This window comes from Chelonoidis abingdonii, chromosome 6 (assembly GCF_003597395.2).
Source record: "Chelonoidis abingdonii isolate Lonesome George chromosome 6, CheloAbing_2.0, whole genome shotgun sequence".
Lineage (NCBI taxonomy): Eukaryota > Metazoa > Chordata > Testudines > Testudinidae > Chelonoidis > Chelonoidis abingdonii.
In genome coordinates, this window is record NC_133774.1 from 125,192,369 (window position 1) to 125,208,992 (window position 16,624).

Sequence of the window (16,624 nt, forward strand, 5' to 3'; positions counted from 1 at the left end):
CCTCCCTGACTTTGAAAAATCCAGTTTCCTGATTGGTCCTCTGGTCAGGTGTTTGGTTCCCTTTGTTAACCCTTTACAGGTAAAAGAAACATTAACCCTTAGCTGTCTCTTTATGACAGGGGTAGATATTGTTGTCTAAACATTTTTAGGCAAAAAGATCACTTCTCAGCCAAAACAAAAATGTTCATGGAAAGTTGTAAGTTCGAACATTTTCCAGTTTTCCAACAAAAAATAAACTTTTTTTTTGAAAACTGAAACTTTTTTTTTCTCCAGTCAAAAACCCCCAAAATAATACTTGCAGGAAATTAAAGGATAAATACATGATATTTTCCACACACAAAAATTGCTGCTTTTCAACCAGCCTGTTAAGGAGAGGAGAATCCAGGTCCAAAGAGACTTTCACAGCAAGTCTGTGACAGACACATGCAAATAACTCATCTCTCCCAATTCAGTCTCCTCTTCTAATCACCTGGGGCTTATCAAGTCCAGGTGTAAATGGCTGCGCAAGGAGCAAGACACTGTAAAATCAGGCTTGGTATCAGACTCAGCATCTCAATAGAAAGACCAGTGTAATGCTCCAATAATTTTTTCCTGCAATAATTCTTTTCCATACTTGCCCTAAAATAGATTATGGATTTCTTTGTTGCGGCCTCTTTTATTTTCAAATATTTGTGTCATAAATGGAACACAAAGGGAAGAATTCAAATTTTGGTTCTGTTTTCATCTATGGGATCAATGGATCCCTGGGTAGATTTGCACTGCTATGTTCAACTGACTGTCGTACTTCATTTTCACGTGTCGTTAAAGGCACAAGAATATAGACATACCTATTGAAGCTAAGCAGGGTCATCCTGGGTGACAGTAAGGATGGGAGATCTCCAGAGAACAACTCAGGTGATGGACTGACTGGTATTGGGAACTGACTCCTCCCTCTCAGTCAATATTGAACCTATGTCCTAGCCTGAGGCCTAATCCAGGATCAGGCCCATGTTACTATTGTTGTTGTTGTTTGTTTATATTACTGTAGTGCCTAGTTGCCCCAGTCATGAACCAGGATCCCACTATCTAGGTGGAAGACAAAGATACTGTCTTTGGGAGGGGATATAAAGGCCAGGTGTTGACCATTTGTGCTCTCAAAACCCCATGCTGCTATTCATAAGAGCAGATGTGCAGTGTTATGGCAAATTCTTTGGGCCCTATGTTAAGAATGGATGAAGTTGGTAAAACGCTTTGGTGTCCTTCTAGATGAAAAGGGCCATGTAAGTAGAAATCATCAGTCGTGGGTTCAGTACTTTTCATACTCATTGATAGTCTCATCATCTGGGTGTGAGTTGAGGGAGCTCCTCTTCTGAATGTATGTTAATAAAGATATTAGCTTAATACACATAGGGAGAAAAAATAAGGAAACCGGTGCTTCCTCTTGTTCAGTGTTTGCTACCAGAGACTTGCTTATGGAATATCAAGTATCCTTGGATCTCGCAATAAAATTATAGGTAGCAGATACAGAAGCTGATCAATAGCTCTTTAAAAGTGTGAATTGTCTTATTCTTAAAAGCAACCATTGAGGAGATTTTCAAAACTGCCTTAGGGAATTAAGAATACAAATCCCAATGAAAGCCGGTGGAATTTGTGATGCAGCATGTACCCCACACAGGCCCTAAGAGGGTTAATGTGGACCTCAGAGGCCAATTAACATACCAGGCTGGACCTGGAGGGAGAGCCAGGCTTAACTGAGGATGAAGCAGAGCTGAGGAAGGGCTGGGATAAGAGTATAAGCAGAGGGAAGCTGCAGAGAGAGAAGCTCTCTGGTACTAGGAACTGTAGAGACAGACAGGAGGTAGGGCGTTCCCTGTCTCTGGGAGGGCCTGGGGAAAGCCGACTGAAAAAAGGCCACAAGGAGGGAATTAATCCTATGATGGGCCCTGGAAAGGGGGCCAGGCACAGAGAGTCAGCCCTAAGTGTCAGCGTTCCAGCAGAGAAAGGAACTGGGGGGACTCAGCAGCAAGCCAAGGGACTGAGAATCAGCAGAGAGGCTGCATTAAGCACCCGCTGCAGGGAAGCAACACAAGGGGCTCGGAAGTTACTCAGGGAAACAGCAGCAGCACATCTAAAGGAGCAGACCTAACTGCTTCATACAGGGTCCTTGGGTCAGAACCCAGAGCAGAGGGTGAGCCTGGGTTTCCCCACCAGTCACAAGGAAGAGGTTTACAAGCCCGGGGTGGGAGCTGAAGACTGGTCCTGAAGAAGAGGCCAATCAACAGTTCATGAGCGGTGGAAGTGCTGGGACGCTTCTAGACTTGTCATTGTACGTTTGTTACCCCAGAAGGGGTGGATTTAAATTGTGCTCTGGCTGGAGGGCTGTGTTACAGCAAGAGAGACCACTGCAATGCTGGAGCATCCATCAGCAGAGGGCACCGGATGGAAAGGGAGCCATTATGCCACTCCCGGTCACGAGGATATGGTGCTCAGGGCTGAGTGAACCCCCTCTCGGTGCTCCTCAATCTGTTAGATGCTCTTGAAAATGTCCCGCTGTGTAAGTGACAATAAACAAACTGGAGCCATGAACCACTTTACAGGACCTGGGTGGAGGTGATGGTTGCAACTGGGCTCATGCACATTCTGAGGGATGTGAAAGAGCAAATGTGCTTGAGTGTTTGAGCCACAGGGAAGGCAAATATTGCTGGAACGCTTGCTGGCTTTCAGTCATCTCTCCTTCACTTAAAGTTAAACCTGCTGCCGTGACTCAGAAAAGGTCACATTGCAATGATTGTGCCTGTTTGCATGGCTGTGCTCGACAGGACAGATTTGTTCCAGGGAAGGTAATTTTTCAAAGCTTGAGGGTAGTGGGTGCATGGGGTCTTAAATGTTGGTTGATTGAGTCTGAGAATACAGTAACTTTCAGCAGTTTCAGTCTTTCCTTTCCCTTTTCCTTGCTGATTTGCTCACAGCTTGCCTCATAGGGTATGTCCTTCTCCTATGGGATATGTTCCTCTGCTGCAAATCGAGTGCTGTGCTCTTGATTAATTTAGTTCATTTTGCTGTTGTACTCTGGCATTAAAGATGCATCTATGCAAATTTTCCTAATAAATTCAGTCAACATCCTACAGAGCGTAGCTGCTTCACGCCTTGAATTGATAGCTGGTGAGGTGTAAATGTCGTGTCAGCATCTCATTGAAAGAGAGGAAGGATGGTTAGGGTGCTACTGCAGAACTCCGGAGACCAGCGTTCAGTTCCTTACTCCACCACAGACTTCCTGTATGACTTCAGGCAACTCTTTGTGCCTCAGTTCCCCTTCTGTATCATGGGGATAACAGTGCTTCCCCACCTCACAGGGGTGCTGTCAGGATACCTGTGTTAAAAGATCGCAAGGCTCTTGGATACTGTGATGATGGAAACTATGTAAGTACCTAACAGAGAGAGCTCTCATAGGCTGCAAGAGTCTTTGTGGTGTAGGTCCTTCCTATTATCTGGTGAGAACTGGTAAAGGATATTTTTTTTAATAAACAGACTTTAAGACAATTCCAAATTAGGGCAAAATTCTAGTACCAGTTCTATCCTCGGTGGATCTCAGTTGACTTTCTGTCCTCTCTTCATGTGTTTAAATCTTCTTAACATAAGTATAATATTTTGCATCCAGCATCCTTCAGACAAACCGTATGCCCCCCCCCACACACACACACGTTTGCAGAGTTAAATAATAGAATGACTGAGATAAATAATAGCTGAGAGAGAGATGTAAGAAAGGGAGGGGAAGAGGGTATGTTTTCAGCTGAGATTTGAAATGAGATGGAGATTAAGGGAGATGGAGAGAGAGAGAGAAAGTTTGTTCCAAATGAAGGCCCTTGCATCTCACATGCTGTGTGTGTGTAGAGGACCACAGAGGAGGCCAGTGCTAAATGAGCAAAGAGGAGCCTTTTCCGATGGGCTGGAGTGAGCCAGTAGTGGTTATGAAGAGCAAGGAGAGTGATTGTAAATTGGACCCTGAAGCGAAGGGATAGACAGTGGAGTGGAGGGAGAAACCAGGCAGCAGCATGGTGCCTGCACGAATCTGGAGAGCTGGGACTTGGCTAAAAGGGAGTTCGCTTAGGGAGGCCAAGATACAAGCAAGGCATAGAAGAAGACTTCAGCAAAGGCAGAGTTGAGGCTGATATACAGGCATGGAACATGGTGGGCTTATTTGGGATTAAGCATGATGCCAACTTTTATGGACAATAGAGGCAAATAAAAGTCATTTGGCAAGACGACAAGGCCAAGGAGGTGCCTACACAGCTATCTAGTAGAACTAGTTGGAAAATGGGAACACTTCCTTCTCCCCTCACCCCCATTGAAAAATTGAAAATTTTGAGCAGCTCCAGAGGCAGTCGAGGAGGATAGCACGAACCATACTGCCGAAAGCTGAGCTGAGATCAGGGGGGATGTGGAAGAGGAGGGAAGTAAAATTTCAATACAAGGAGGGAGGCAGTTGGCCCCAGGGAGGATTGTGGTTTCCATGCTTTGGTCTGCCAGATGAGAATCTGTCCAGGATATTGTTATGGGATGTGTGCTTTGTTTGCTGGAGAAATGAGAGAAAGCCTCTTTATTGCACTCTGCCGATTAAGGAGAGGTTAGAGGAGGATCAGTCATTGGACAACATGTCAGGCGCCAGGAGGAGGGAGTAAGGAATTCATTGACAATGGCAGATTTTTGACAATCGGGTAAACTATATTGAAGGGAAGGGTTTGTTGACACTGGTGAGGATGGACAAAACAAGGGCTGAGCAAATAATAGGAAATTAAGGAGGTTGTTTTCTTCTGGAACTGGCTGGTTGTAAGCAGAGTACAAGAAAGGGGAGCGACACTCATACAGGACAGGAATTGTCTACGACCTGTGTTTGCACAATGCTCAGCACAATCCCTGTTGGGGACCTATGGGCACTCCCAGAATATTTAAATATAATAATAATGTATCAAAAGCAGAATATCAGAGCAGAGAACCAACACACACATTGTAGAAAGTATTCTTCTCTTGTAATTGTAAGCCTTTTCAAACTAGAGGAGTCCTCTGTTACATAATGTAGTGGTCCATGAAATAAATTTCTAACACCTGGTGAGAATAGCTTCTACTGTCTAAACTGTCAGACATAATACTTTGCTACTGATCGGTCAACGCTGCAGAAGTGATTCTATTTTATGTATGTATGTGCAGTGTTTTTGAATGCTGGCTTAAAAATGGCAGACTGCATTTAAAAAACAGCGAGGGGATGCATTAATAACGAGATCCCCTGAAAGCAGAAATGTAAGAAAATGTACAAAGCTTATTGCAAGAACCAGATATCACTGGGCATTCTATAGCTCCTAAAACTAGTCTCATAGCAATCTAACTCCACTGAATTTAGTGGTGTTACTCCAGATTTACACCAGTGTAGGTGAGATCAGTATCAGGGCCAACAATTATCTAATACCGGCTTTGTTTCCTTTTGCATACGTCACCATAGATAGCACATCATCAGTTCTTACAGCGCTGAATAAAAGGCCCCACCCTCCAATGTAATTTTCTTGTCAGCTCTACTGTTTAATTAAGTAGGAAGCTCCTGTGAAATGGCAGCTTTTGAGCCTTACTTTTTTTTCCCAGTGGAAGTAACAGTAATAGATGCTTTATCTAGAAATATACCATACGCCAATCAAATCTGGAATTGAATTCCATTTACAATGGCCTCATTCTTGTCGAACAGTGGGTTAATATCCTGATTTAACAGGGTCCTTTTGTGCATAACTTCAAGCATGGGAGTAGTCCTAGTGAAGTCAGCAGAACTATAGAGATGCTTAAAGCTGTGCCTATGCTCGAGTACTCTGCCAAATCGCAATCTGCATCAGAAATGTCTACGCCCGTTACACTGCTATAAAACTGGTTGGAGAGAAGAAACTGGTTGGTGTCAAACCATTTGATGCTACCTCACAAACACTATCTAACTGCTTCTTAAGTGCTGTGCTAATTTGATATGCACAGAAATCCACGGGACTGTGGGTATCTAGTTTTTGCTCTTAGTCAGACTGGTGTAAATCTGGAGTAACTCTACTGAAATTAATAGATTGTTTTTAAGGAGACGTTTTATTTTGATCAGTATTTTTGTGTTTTGTACTTAGATGTCTCCTGACTTAAAACATTTGATTTTTTTAATCCACCTAATTGTACCTCGTCTTAAATTAGATTGGAAGCTCTACAGGTGCTGTAAACATGCCTCGCGCAATGGGGCCACAGTAATAACTGGGGCTTCTGAGTACTGCAGTAGCGCAAATAATAAAGGAGAACAAATCATGTGTCACTTTTAAACTGTATTGGTGCTCAGGGTCTTTTATTTTCTTCCACTCTAGCTACTGAATTGAACTCTCTTGAACTACGTGCTAGCTCTGAGAGCAGATAGAATAAACTGGATAAAGACAATATTTCAGTGCAGCCTCACACTTTGGCTCTTCCCTCTCAAATTCCATTTTTAATGTGCATTTTATAACGCTGGCATCTCTAACCATCAGCGGTTAGAATTACAATGGGGCTGGGCATACCTGGCTTGAATCAATAAGGATGCTCATCCAGGTTAATAAGAATAGATTATTGTTGCACTTGAAACAATGTGCTGTTGCAACAAGTAAAACTGTCTAAGAATAGTCATTTGATATTTATAGGTGAGCTCAATGCACGTGTTTTATTATCTACTACTTGGGCCTTCGCCTAATGGTGTGGTTTCTTTTCCCACATCCTTAGTAGCTCAGTTACGTAGCATTGCTGTGAGTGCACCCTTTGTACAAAGTTCATTTATGCTACTTCAGTCTGGCTTTTTTTTCCTACTGAAGTCCATTATAAATATATAATGGTCAAACTCCACTGATTTCAATGGCAGCAGAGTTAGGTCAGTAGCAAGAGCTTTTGAAAACCCAGTCCAAGATAATCAGCTTCTAGTGTCCCTGTCTCAAATACGTTTAGTGATCTCAGACTAGTTCATATTAATTCCAGTTTAAAAAAAAAAAAAGAGGCCCACAGAACCCACAGTTGCACCAAATCTCTGTTTATTTTTGCTTGCCCTCCAGTCCCCAGCATAATTTAGAATAGTCCTAAGGCTGTTCTAAGTTATGCATAGTTGCAGTGGCTCCCAGGCCTTTACATAGCCACTTTGGGCATTCCAGCCACCCTGTGCTAAAGCCAGGAGGGGAGGACATAGGACCCTCTTTGTGCCAACTGAGGGTTCCTCCATGCCAGGGGAATCCTCAACTGCCTACCTAAGGAGGCTTTACGGTCCTGTTACATCTCCAGAGCATGGGCCAGGATTTGGCCCAGAAAATGGAGCTGCATTTTCCAGTGTGGACGCCTCACTTGAGTGTTGGCTAGTTAAGGGATAAACACGGTGCCATTGAAGTTCATGGGAACAGGATCATGCTTGAGAGCCTTTTCTTCACTTGGAAAAATGTGTGTTCTTACGCTGACTTAGCAAACTCAAGGTAAAATCCTAGGGAAGACAAGACTGTGTGTAGTGTTCACATGTGCTAGCAGGTTGAGGTAAAGATTACGGGGGAGCTTAACCTGCCAGTGCGTATGAAAACTACAAACTGCCTTGTCTTCACTAGGATTTAACTTCCAATTAAGTGTCTTGAGTTAGCTAACTTAAGAACACACCGTTTATTTCCTGATGACAATACAGCCTAGGTGTTGTTACCAGCTTTGCCTGTTACTTTGGGGTATGCTCATTTATTAGGGTTACTCTTCTGGGGTTGGGGAGAGGTTCTGTACTTCTGTCAATGTACAGCTTGTGTCACTTGTGTTCTCATACGGAGCTCTACTTCTCCCTGCTGCAAGTCCTCTCCCAGTGGAGCTCTCCTGCAGGAAGTAGGTTCCCCAGGGCTGGGTTCTTCCAGCCCCAGAATCAGACGAACACACACACAATAACAGAGCGTGTCTGAGAGGACCGGGATAATCCACACTCCCAAACTGACCCCTTATATGTCCCTGGACTCAGTAGGTTGGGTCGAACAGCACTTCCAAGCTGTCACCCTCATAAGCCATGGACACTGCACCGGAATAGAGCCCACCTGAGCAGGCTGGGTTGAGCAGCACTTCCAAGCTGCTACCTTCATATGTCCCTGGTTAGCATGTCCCTGTCCCCACTTTCACATTACAATTGTTCTGGTAGTAACCCACTTGATGAGCAAACCCCACAGAATTTTTGGCCCTGCAGGGATCTTTAGCTTTAGCTACAGAGTGAACGAGGAAACCAAAAAACTCCCACGAGGGGGACAGAGAGAGAGAGAAAGAACCAGTTTAATCATGACAATTATTTATTGCCAGGTAATAACCATAGGGGAGCCAAACAAAACAGTGATAATATTAAATCTAACTTAAATTTGATTATAAAAGTCAGGTTTAGAAAACTGTAACTGATCACACAAGTCAAGGTCAGAAGGCTACACCTAGAGAGAGAGAGCTGGGTTCTCACCACTCTGTGAAGCTTGAATCGATCGGGCGTCCCAGGTGGTGGTGGTAGCTGAGGGTCTGGAATGCTGAAGACAGGCAGAGCCCCCAGCACGATCAGTCAGGAGAAGATGAAGTCCCAATGGAACTGATGCAGATTTTGGATCCAGGCATCAGAGCACTTACTCGGGCATAGGCAGGGGTGTTTGTAGGGAAAGAACAATGATTCAAGGGAGAACACTCTGATGGCTCAAGGGAGTACACCAAAGTTGTTTTGTTCAGCCTAGACATGGGAGCTGATCATTCCTGGCTATGGGCTGTGTTCCTTGGAGGGAGCTCCCAGTGCAATTAGGCAGGTTCAGTATTTTGGATACCAATAAAGGATTTATTACTAGAATTGGTCTGATAACTGCTGAGCTGGGTGGGGGCAGGTGGGTTTATTAGCATCTGGAGCAGAGATCCCCCATCATGCAGTGCTTCCCTGCGTTTCTGGTCCCAGAGTTCTGTGCGGTTCTTGTCTTGGAATCTCTGTTCTACATTCTGTATGCTAATGGAGATGCCTCCTTCTCCCACCTTCCATGCAAATGAGGCTAGGGGAGTCCTGTCACCCTTATCCCAGCGGTTTAGGTGTGTCTCCCTCTGCCTTTTCATTGCTTTTGTAAGTCTTTCTTCTGATTGGCTTTGGTTCAAGCAGAGGCTGGGGATGGGGGTGGGGAAAGTCTTCCATGAGTTAGACAGGCTGGGTACTGTGCCCTGGTTCCCCAAGAACACAGAGCTGACAGGTAACTGTGTAAGTGCAATGTTCTGTAGGCACGCTGGTGCGGAAGTACTGTCTATGGCCTTGATTCAGGCATCCACCTTTGAACACAAGTCCTTATGATTCTTAAACGTCCCTTTCTTTTTTTTTCCCCACTGCTGCAGATTTTTATCGGCGAGATCTCCATGTATTTCATAAAGTCAACCCGAGAAACCCTGATTGTCCAGGAGAAAACTATCTTGACCGGAGAATGCTGTTACCTGAACCCATTACTTCGAAGAATTATACGATTTATAGGTAAGTGTCCGTAAACACAGAGAGTTTTGCCCCTGCTTGCGAAAACAAAAGAAACAAAAGATCACCGACTTCTTAAGATCTACAGCACAAAATTAAGCTGTGAAATCTTTGCAGGCTTCTTCCACCTTAGAGGGATAGTCCCCCTCAGGACTTGCAAAGTAATGTTTAAAATGCACCAAATCACGCCGTATAGAGCTGATTTATGTGCAATTTTGCTAAGTGTAATGCTTCTCCTGGACCCTGGAAGCAAGATTATGCCCACTAAATCCTTATCTGAACACTTCTATCATTGATATTACAAATAACAATTATTTACAATTTTTTACTCAGCAGCCCATCTCTTCACCCTTTTTTCTCTCCAAATATAAATTAACCTGAGAAGCACCAGTATGTAATAGAACCAACAAACAAACGAAACACAGAGAGCCCAGACATAGTATTCCTCTCATTTTTCATATGAGACTTTATTGAGTTAATTGCTAAGGAACTGGTGAAAAAAATGCAACTTTCAAACACTTTGGAGGCTTCCCCTGGTGGCATTTACCAGCAGCTATGTTTAGTTCATGAATTTCGCTTAATGGAAAAGTTAACTTAGCAGCTGTCACTGGGAATCATCCTATAGTTATTTCAGAGTGGGAAGAATAGCACAGTAGCTTGCACTGTAAAGCAAACTGACTGTGGGCTAGATTGTTCACCTGAGGGAGTGAGAACCCTTCCCCCCCCCCCCCAATACTTGCACTCCTTGCACGGCCTACCACGATTTTGGGACTGGGCATGTACAAGTTGCACGCTTACTTCCCCCCTGGACCAAGTCTGTGGGAAGTGGACAGCTAGAGACAGGGAACGGGCACAGCCTACTCGCTGGTCAGAGTAGCTGAACCAGCACACAGGTGAGGGAATTTTAGTTTATTGCTGGTATAAGCCAGCCATAAATCCTATGCCCCACAAAACAAGAGCAGGAACTGAGACTCAGAGATGCACCACTTCCTGCTCAGGGCTGTGCCTAAAGTCACAATCTAGCCCAAAGGAAATGAGGCATGAAACGTTAGAGAGGGTTTTCCCCTCACCCCTCGCAATGCTTTACAGTTTCGCCTGGAAACGACAGGGTGACGTGCTGGTGGTGAAGGATTGCGTTGCTCCAGTCAGATCCCATCCCGGTTGGGAGGGTTGCGCTTCATGGACCCCTTATTCCTCCTTGAGCTCTCCTTGTGAAGCTGCTCCCCTGGCTGAGTTTGGTCTTCTCCACTCACTGATGCAGACGGGGCATGGTCCTACCTCCTCTCCTGCTGCCTCTGGGGCACTTTGCACCACCGGGGGCAAACTGAGAGAGCAATCCTTACGCAGTGAGACTCCTTGCCCCTTCTCCCACTCGACACCCCCCCTAAACACAAGGGGCAGGCACAGTCTGACCCTCAGCATGGCACTCCTCTGATCAGTTTTTCAGCTGTGCCATGTGGGAAAATAAAAGATCAGGGAGCTTTCATTAAAAACCAAATACCGTTGAAGTTCAGCTAGCCTCTAGCACACGTTAATGGGTAGTAAACTGCCATTAACAGGGAGTGGAATGCTGTCCCAGCATTCTCAGCGTGTGACAATAGACTGATCAAATATTCTTGCCTGTGGGGCCAGCGCTAAAAGAGCTCAAACCAACGAGGCAAAACATTTGTGGTACGTGTTTTCTTATAGGTCACTCTCCCTGTGCGTAGCCTTCAATTGAATTAGTTTTATTCCTGAGCATTCACTCTAGCCACTTCTCATCTGGGAAAAAAAACTACTGCTGTGTACAGAGAGCAGCAAAATATTAACTTCTCCCCACAAATCAATCTCAGCTCCGCAGGTTGGTTTGTTTTCCGGAGGGAGGGGAAGTTAACAGGGTTATAAATTGCTTTAAACGTGGGTCTAGTTATAAACAGGGGAGGCATATGCTGTCAGCTGGGAGTGACCTTGGTTTGTCCTCCCCGTCTTTTGGGCAGCTGCCAAGGGGGGTAGATTTCTGGACAGGTGCATAGGGCAGCAAATTTGCCTGGCCGCCCTGCCATCGTGGCAGAGGGATGATTGCACCAGATTTGAGTGGCATTGCAACCCTTCCCTCTAGGTCGCAATGCCACTCACTCAGATTGGGCTCAGCTATCCCTCCCTCATAGCAGGAGGACAGCCAGGCCAAATCTGCCACCCAAGCCCTATGAGGAGAGGGAAGCAGGCTGTCTTGAGTAGCTTCTGCTGTCTCACTGACCAGACAAGAAGCAGCACTGCTGTCCAGGGCTGGAGCTGGGCATGGCGCAAGCCAGGCCCCAATCCCTGACCCATGGTAGCCATCAGTAAGAGACATGTGCACATGACCTGCTGCCCTCTCCTCACTCTAAGCTCAGGATGGAATCTGTCCACTAACACCCATGAGCAGCCATTGGCTCAAGGGGGAGTCAGAAGTAGGGATGCCGACACAATTTCACCCCTTCCCCCGAATGTTTCTGAACTGCCCCCCTGGTTTTAAAGTAAGATTTCTTTTCCCCTTATGGTGGAAGAAGACCTTTTTAAGGAGCATTCTGTTTCCCCTGCAGAATGTAAGAACTGGAGCTATTTGAAAAATGGGGTCCCTCTCCCTCAAAAAATCATGCAATATTTTTGCCAAAATTTCACTTTTTTGATCAAAATTCCAAATTTTGATGTAAAATTGCATCTAGCTCTAATAAGAGCTAGATATTGAGTAGTGATAGCCACTGGTAACTGAATAATAGTTGTTTGTTCCAGAAAGATAGGTAGCTGGTGGAAAGTATAAATGGGGACAAACAATCAGATTGTTTGCACGTGGCTTCTGTTTAGGCTGTTTTGCCCACCAAATATAAAAGAAAAAATTCCAATTGACTTTAGCCTCCAAAACGCTCATCTTCCAAAGCCCACTGATGTCAAAGGAGAGAGTCCCATTGCTTTCGCCAGCCATTAGTTCAGGTCCTGAGTTCTCTCCAAACCTGCCCCTGAGCCTGTGGTGATCTCCTGGGAGGACGGAGGCCCCTCTGCTCCCACTGGCTTCAGACTCTGAGGAGCCAGAAGTAAATTATTTTTCCTAATGTGCTGAAACCAGCTGGTGTAAAAAGATCCAGCTCCGTCGACTTCAAGGGAGCGCCGATGAGTTACACCAGCTGAGGATCTAGCCAAATTCCTAGTAATGGAATCTGAGGCCCCTTCATGTATTTTCCTTGTTGCTTCAATTTCCAGTGTTGCTCCATTGCAGTGAACTTTAAACTGAACTAAAATAAAAAGTGAGGTTCCAAGTGTTGTGCTGTTCCCCTTAGTATGACAAGAATGTGGGGACTGACTGGGGCCTGTGCTGGATGTCTCAGTTTCCAGTGACTCCAGTTCTGAATCGTATTATTCACTAGGCATGAAATTCACCCCATCAGCATAGAGCCTGGATGTTCAAGCTCTATGCAGAGGTACGGGGGACATGTTAATTTCCCCTCCACCAACCCAAGGACGGGATGTAGGCTTGCTGCACAGACATGCTCCTATTCCAGCACACAGAGTAATAGCGGAAGTCCTTATGCATCGGGTTCAAAGGATATGGGGGCCGGGCAATCTGTATAAACTCAGATTTGCGAACACTACTTGGCCACCACCATTGGTGGTCTTCTGTGCTGGAGTCTGTGAGCCCACCACAGAGATGTGGCATGTGAGCACTGTGCTGAAGTGGTGCAGAATGTTCGACACCAGGAATGAACTTCTCCCAGGGAATTTTGTTTTCAGAAAAGGCTGAAATTAAACTCTTCCCACTACACCTGCTTTCACTAGTAAAATGCTGTTGTGGCTGGAACAAGGTTCAACATTAGTTCCTTTGGGGGCTGTAGCTCACAGTAGCTGTATAGGGTGACCAGATGTCTGGATTTTATAGGGACAGTTTCAATTTTGGGGTCTTTTTCTTATATAGGCTCCTATTACCCCACAGCCCCGGCCCCGATTTTTCACATTGGCTGTCTGGTCACCCTAGGCTGTAGCTGGGTTCAAAAGATTAACTATTAAGTTACTTCAGGCCCAAACTGACCTTCTGAATCATGCTTGCAAACAGGGTATGTGCAGATATTGCATCTCCCATCCCCAGCCCACATTTGCACATGCAAACTGGGATTGTCGACCCAAATCCAGTATTTGTGGGTGGAGTGGGAATATATGGAAACTTTTTTCTGTGCATTTTAGCAAGGTGGTTGGGAAGACATGGCCATTGCTGAGCAAGAGTCCTATTCTATAAGTTGCACTTCAACTCCCTTTAAATTCAGCAAGGTCTCATAGTAACGTCACATAGTTATATTCTCTGTATTTGTACCACTATCATATTTTGTTTATTCTTTGGCTGTATGAAGGGTCTAAAGATGAAAGTAAAGAAATGGTAGAAAACAATACAGAAGTTAGTACAAAAAGTAAAGACAAAAAAACCCTTCAGAATAATTTTCAAAAGTGTTGCTATTTAGTGCCTTTGACATAATTCTTAATACTGTGCTCTCGGTAGCAGGAGAGAGAAATTTCAGTCATCAGCATAGATGACTGCAATTGGCAGCGCGTAAGTAAACAAGTGTGTTTAAAAGACAAAATTAAAATTAAGTTCTAACATATTTTGAGTGTGACTGGGCAAAGCACAGAGTAAAGCCAGCTGTGAATCCACCAAGATCAGTCGGATATGGTGAGTGACAGATGCAGTGTTGGCGCAAATGTTGGTATATGGAGTTAATAAGGTAAAAGACAAGCTAGGTACAGTAATACATTGTAAGTCCTGGAGAACATTTAAGATCCTGGAACTGAGTCCTGCATGTAAACGGGGAGCCAGTGAGGACAGTGCATCACGAGGTTAATGCTCTGTCACTTTGCAGAGCACAAATTCCACCCAGTGAATTCATTTAAGCACATACAAATACTATGGATCAGCATTTGGCTCAGAGTGTTGTAATTATCACAGCCATTGTACAACCTGTTGAGTCAGTGTAAGATGTGCTACATATAAGGGGACTGTTGCCCCCTTACTAACATTCAGTGGGGATTAGGGTGACCAGATGTCCCAGTTTTATAGTGACAGTCCCTATGTTTGGGTCTTTGTCTTATATAGGCGCCTATTACTCCCCTCCCCGTCCTGATTTTCACACTTGCTGTCTGGTCACCCTAGTGGGGGTGTTTTGATTGGCTAGCTCCCAGTACTAAAAGGGGAAGGATCAGTGGGAAATCAGGACCCTGAGACTGACAGTCCCCAGGAACAGTGGGGAGAGGCCAATGCTCCAGGTCACCCTGATTGACAGGCGGGCAGGTTAATCAGGGAGTCAGGACGCCAGACAAGAGAGTGGAAGGGGAGTCCTCAAGGGCAGGGAGGGCTCTGGGTAAAGGAAGTGGGAGTGAGGACTCGGATCCTTCGCTAGCCCACCTCACCGGGGTAGTGCAGAAGGCAGGAAAGTTCCTCACAATAGCGAGATCATTCCCCTGCTTACGTGTACATTTAAGGAGGATGCTATCAGGAAGTGTTTTGTAGAATAAGAACACAAGGGGACAGATCCTCAGCTACTATAAATTGGCAGAGCTGTACTGAAGCCAGATACATCATATTGGATGTGTCAACATCACCTCCAAGATTAGGGAGACAAAGATTGAAATCCCAGTTGTCCACCTAGCCTAACCTATGAGTGAAGCATTTGTTAATCTAGAGATAGATAGCATTTCAACCACAAACAATTTTTGACTGCAGTCCTTTATTATGTTTATCAAGGCTGGCATTTATGGAGGTACATAGCATCCGATCTAGGGTGATAGTCTGTCTACTGTATGGTAGCTTTATCCCCTTACAGGTTGCTAATTCCTCAGAAGGCCTCTCTTACATGGATTCCCTGAGCGATCTGTTCTGTCACCCTTGCTATCAAAGGCACTGTGGCAAGGATCACAGTGCCATCGAAGTGTAGGTCACACCAGTCTCTATACTATGTCTGTTTAGGGAGGTCTTCACTTCCTCAGTGCTTAGCTAAAATGGACTAGGGTGAGAATGAGCTTGTAGGTTGAGTGCAGCATCTAGGGAGCATGGCAGGAGTGGTGTCTGTCCATAATATTGAGGGGATTTGTCAATTCTTTGTCCAAGAGGTTCTGCTTGGTGGTGCTTTAGGATTCTGGATTCCCAGTACCTTTCTGTTTAGTTGTGAAGAGATTTCAGTCTTTTCTCTCACCCAGTCACAGTTCTCTCTCATGTTTGGTTGGTTTTGTTTAACTATAGCCTTAACTGTCCAACCCTGGTGTCTTATGCGAAAGCTGCACTGTTACCTGAATGTCTTTTCCCCTGTCAGTGACTGATAGATATTTGCAACCTTTACTCCAGGTAACAAAGATTATTGCTGGGGAATATATTTTGCACCAGTATGATGATTAGTTTGGGGCCTTTTGATAATCGATTTCATTAAATTTTGTTAAGGCACCCAGGAGCCTTGAGTAGTCCATAACAATATTATTATTATTATTATTTATTATTATTATGAAATAAAACATCCAACCCTATTCATCCTACTGAATGGCATGAATGATGCATTGCTTCAGATCTGTCCAATGCACTTGCTCACATTAGACAACGATTGATTTAAATTGACTAGAGTAATGCGCTATGGGTGGGATTTTCCAAAGTGCTTGGCATTGGCCTAGCTCTGCTCCCGTTGGAACCCCTGGCAAAACTCCTCCCATTGACCTGAATGGTGGCAGAGTTGGGTCCAAACCGAGCACTTTGGAAAATCCTGCCCTGTGTCCTTTCTGGTGTTTAAGCAAGAAATGTTTAAAGTAACTGGCCAAGGTAGGGGTTAGATAGTCAGATGCTCATTGGGCTGAGGGGAATAATGACCTCATAAATCAGGAGCCTGCAGTCGGATCTTTCTAGGCTCCCTAATTGTAGCTAACAAATTAAGGCGCTATCCTAAGAACATAAGAACGGCCGTACCGGGTCAGACCAAAAGTCCATCTAGCCCAGTATCTGGCTACCGACAGTGGCCAATGCCAGGTGCCCCACAGAGAGTGAAGCTAACAGACAATGATCAAGTGATCTCTCTCTTGCCATCCATCTCCATCCTCTGATGAACAGAGGCTAGGGACACCATTCTTTACCCTTCCTGGCTAATAGCCATTTATGGACTT

General features: G+C 44.9%; 1 protein-coding gene across 3 annotated transcripts in view; it reads left to right on the plus strand.

The window, feature by feature from the left end:
* The window catches only part of PLPPR1 (phospholipid phosphatase related 1), a 215,700-nt gene that overhangs the window by 164,633 nt on the left and 34,443 nt on the right, over positions 1-16,624 (plus strand). For all 3 annotated transcript variants that reach the window (XM_075067528.1, XM_075067527.1, XM_075067529.1), the window contains exon 4: positions 9,358-9,490. In XM_075067528.1, coding sequence (XP_074923629.1) covers positions 9,358-9,490 — 133 coding nt within the window. The remainder of the gene's footprint in view (positions 1-9,357; positions 9,491-16,624) is intronic.